Genomic DNA, 3,370 nt, shown 5'->3' with positions numbered 1-3,370 from the left:
TAAATCTCTTAGATGCAGTCAATTTCATTCATAGAGCTTGGCAAAAAGTTAGCCGAAAAACCATTGCAAATTGCTTTAAGCATGGGGGATTTGTAAAAAAAGAAAATTATTATGAACCAGACGATGAAATTCCAGTTAACGAATGGGTAGAAAAGTATAAAGACTCTGACTACGAGTATGACACAGACGAAGATGTCCCAATGTTGTCCAGAACAAGTTAAAACCAAATTAAGTGATTTCAATTTCTTCGAATATGTGAGCATTGATAATGGCATTCTTACAAGAGAAATGTTGACCGATGAGCAAATTATAGACTCCGTAACCTCATCTACAGCTTTAAGCGATAATAAGAAAGATGACGATTTAAGTGAAACGTATTCTACTGTAGACACTATGCTATTCCAACCATTTCTGAAAGGACAAAAATAGTGTCAGAATCTCGGAATTTTCTACAATCACGCCAAGTTCCTAATCATATCTGGGAGTCCTTTTGTGATCCTGAAAACTACATAAATAACATCTATTTTTGCAGCAGAAATGTACAAACAAAAATTACCGACTTTATGAAGTAGATTTCAAATTGAATTTTGTTTATCTTGTGTTCTTTTTAGTCATACCTACTAACTTCTACTACTATATGTAAAAATAACGAAATACAATACACCACGTGTTTGTGTATTATTATTCGCTTATAGCGAACTCCGGATAAACGAACCAGTTTTAGTTCGTTATATCCGGACTCAACTGTATTTACAATTTATGTTTAAAGTAGTTTTAATGTAACTTTTTCGTGATTCTGCATACTTGTGTCTCAGTGTTACTTGAATGAGTTATTCATTAATCATTTGAGTGTCAAATGAGACACATATCAAGTCAGGTTTTCCACTGACTTTTCATTGTACATTTGAAATTGTCAACTATAAATCTGAAACATTTCATTTGTATCATATCGACAAAGTAATTCGCTTTATTTTACTGTTTAACGTTCAGTTGAGTTCAATCAGGTGATAACTCTAACTGAGAGACCGAAATATTTTCCAGCACGGCCTAAAAGAGGTAAAAGCTCACGAGTTTTAGGCAATGAGCGCGAAAGACAAGCTATTGATTATTAATTTTACCAAATAGTACCCCGCTTCTGTACCAGAACTAATCCATTGATTTTGTAGGTCTACAACTCCGACGTGAACGGAGGAGGAATTAACAGTAAAACTCCGGTCTCCGTTCTGCAAGAGTTGTTATGTAGGCGTGGAATGACGCCCAAGTATGAACTTCTGCAAATCGAAGGGGCCATTCATGAGCCAGTATTCAGATACCGGGTGTTCCTAAACAGTGACCTGGTAGCCACTGGAACCGGGCGATCTAAGAAAGATGCCAAGCATGCTGCTGCTAAGAACTTGCTCGATCTTTTGGTGGGTAAAATGTCGCTAGAGCAGGCCAATCAAACGAACGGCACCCCTGGAGCGGCCGATATGTGAGTTGTGAAATTACTTTTACTGGCCATCTCTGAATGAAATACTAATGATATTGATTTTCCTCCCAGTACTGCGCAAATTGTGTCCCCATTTGACGATAAAGTGATGGGCAACCCAATTGGGTGGCTGCAGGAGATGTGCATGTCCCGTCGCTGGCCGCCACCACTCTATGAAATGGAACATGAGGAGGGACTTCCACATGAACGACAATTTACGATTGCCTGCCAGGTAAGAATGTCACAATATCTATCTGCTTTCGATTTTGTCTCAGTGTTTCTTGAACGATATTCTCATTGTCGTTTGAGCGTCAAATGAGACATATATAAACGCATGTTTTCCACTGACCATACATTCTGCTATGAGCTATAGTCAACTAAAAACATGCAACACCTTAACTCTATGAATGGATAGATTAATGTAATTCTGAACAAATTGTTTGTACTTAGGTGCTAAAGTTGCGTGAAGTGGGAACCGGAAAATCAAAAAAGCTTGCCAAACGCGTTGCTGCCCACAAGATGTGGCAGTCGATTCAAGACGGACCTCCCGAAGGAAACGCCTATCCGGGATTTGAGACCGAAGAAGATGTGAGTTTTTGCCTATTTCCTCTCGAAACACCTACTTTGACCTTAACACTTTCCAATTTTCACTCAGAGGAGGACCTTAACTCAATACTTGATTCCCTTTTGGGCTTCTGTGTGGTGACGTTTTGTGGTTTATTTCGTATTGATGTAGTAGAACTAGTTGTGTACTGAACCCCTAAACTTTGTCGAGTGTGCTTTTTGTACACTTGCTGCCTTTCAATGACTTCACTCATTAATATTTCAAAACAACTGAATTAGACGTGCATTTTCTCTGAAGTTCTATTTGAAAGGAGCATAAGGTACGTAAGCATATGCTCATTCCCATTTCGTATGTTGTTTTAGCTCGCGGGAAAACTCAGCAATGTCTCGCTGCGGTACTCTGGGTTGAAAGATAGCAAAATTTCCTATTTAAGCACACAGGAGTCCCAGAAGGTTTCTCAATTCCATAAGGCACTTAAACAGTCTGCCGGCAAGAAATTGAATGACTTACAGGTAAACATGGTTTCATTGAGCAAATAATTCACGGATAAGGTCAAAAATCTTTCGATGTCACAGAAAGTTTCGAGTTCAAAGTTACAATTTTATGTTTGGGTTTTTAAGAATGTGAATTTGGCATCGAGCGACTTCAACGTTGTGCAGTTTCTGAAGGAGATCGCCGTCGAGCAGAACTTCGAGGTCACGTATGTGAACATTGAAGAAAAGTCCATTACTGGCAAGTGGCAATGTTTGGTCCAACTGTCCACCCTGCCAGTGGCCGTTTGCTACGGAAGCGGCCAGACCTCGAAGGAGGCGCACGCTGATGCTGCACACAACGCTCTCCAGTACTTGAAAATAATCACCGGGAAGTGAGCGAAACGTTTGCAAGATGACAAATATGCATTCGTTTTCCGGTATCACCTTCCGGAGATATATAAGTTTGTGAATGTGGGGCTCTTGCTCACGTCAGGCCGATGGCCCCCGTTTTGCTTTCTTCTCTTCCAATTTGTTTGATGGCTTGCTTCCCCGAGTGTTATGCGTTCGGATGCCATCATAATTTTTTGTCTATATGATTAATGTCTGGGAATGGTCGTTTCTAACTTATAGTTTCGTTGAACAGTTCAAATAATTCTTAACGAGCTAATTTTAAATTGATAATTGTTACTCTAATATAGCTGCTGACCTCTTGCTAATATTGCTGTACGATTGTCACCTGAACGGCGTATATCGTGGGCTTAAAGCTAAAACTGACCAAGTCCAGAACATATGAGAATCCTTTTGGAAACTTTGGTCATTAAAACGTAGTTTCGTGCACCTATTTGTGTGGCCTTGGGGAGTTTT

At 39.7% G+C, this 3,370-nt stretch overlaps 1 protein-coding gene across 4 annotated transcripts in view; it reads left to right on the top strand.

The window, feature by feature from the left end:
- LOC109543063 (interferon-inducible double-stranded RNA-dependent protein kinase activator A homolog) overlaps positions 1-3,257 on the top strand; it is a 6,770-nt gene extending 3,513 nt beyond the window's left edge. For 2 of the 4 annotated variants that reach the window (XM_048666511.1, XM_048666510.1), the window contains exons 3-7: positions 1,167-1,471; positions 1,541-1,700; positions 1,919-2,056; positions 2,396-2,545; positions 2,654-3,257. In XM_048666511.1, the coding sequence (XP_048522468.1) occupies positions 1,167-1,471; positions 1,541-1,700; positions 1,919-2,056; positions 2,396-2,545; positions 2,654-2,902 (1,002 nt within the window). In that variant the 3' untranslated portion in view covers positions 2,903-3,257. The remainder of the gene's footprint in view (positions 1-1,166; positions 1,472-1,540; positions 1,701-1,918; positions 2,057-2,395; positions 2,546-2,653) is intronic. The other 2 variants (XM_048666512.1, XM_048666513.1) reach the window with 1 other exon arrangement.
- Positions 3,258-3,370: the final 113 nt, after the last annotated feature.

The sequence above is a fragment of the Dendroctonus ponderosae genome, unplaced genomic scaffold (assembly GCF_020466585.1).
Source record: "Dendroctonus ponderosae isolate FM_Combo_2020 unplaced genomic scaffold, Dpon_F_20191213v2 Dpon_F_20191213_5, whole genome shotgun sequence".
In the NCBI taxonomy this organism is placed as follows: domain Eukaryota; kingdom Metazoa; phylum Arthropoda; class Insecta; order Coleoptera; family Curculionidae; genus Dendroctonus; species Dendroctonus ponderosae.
Note: the sequence above shows the minus strand (reverse complement) of the source record. Positions and strands in the feature narration are given on the sequence as shown.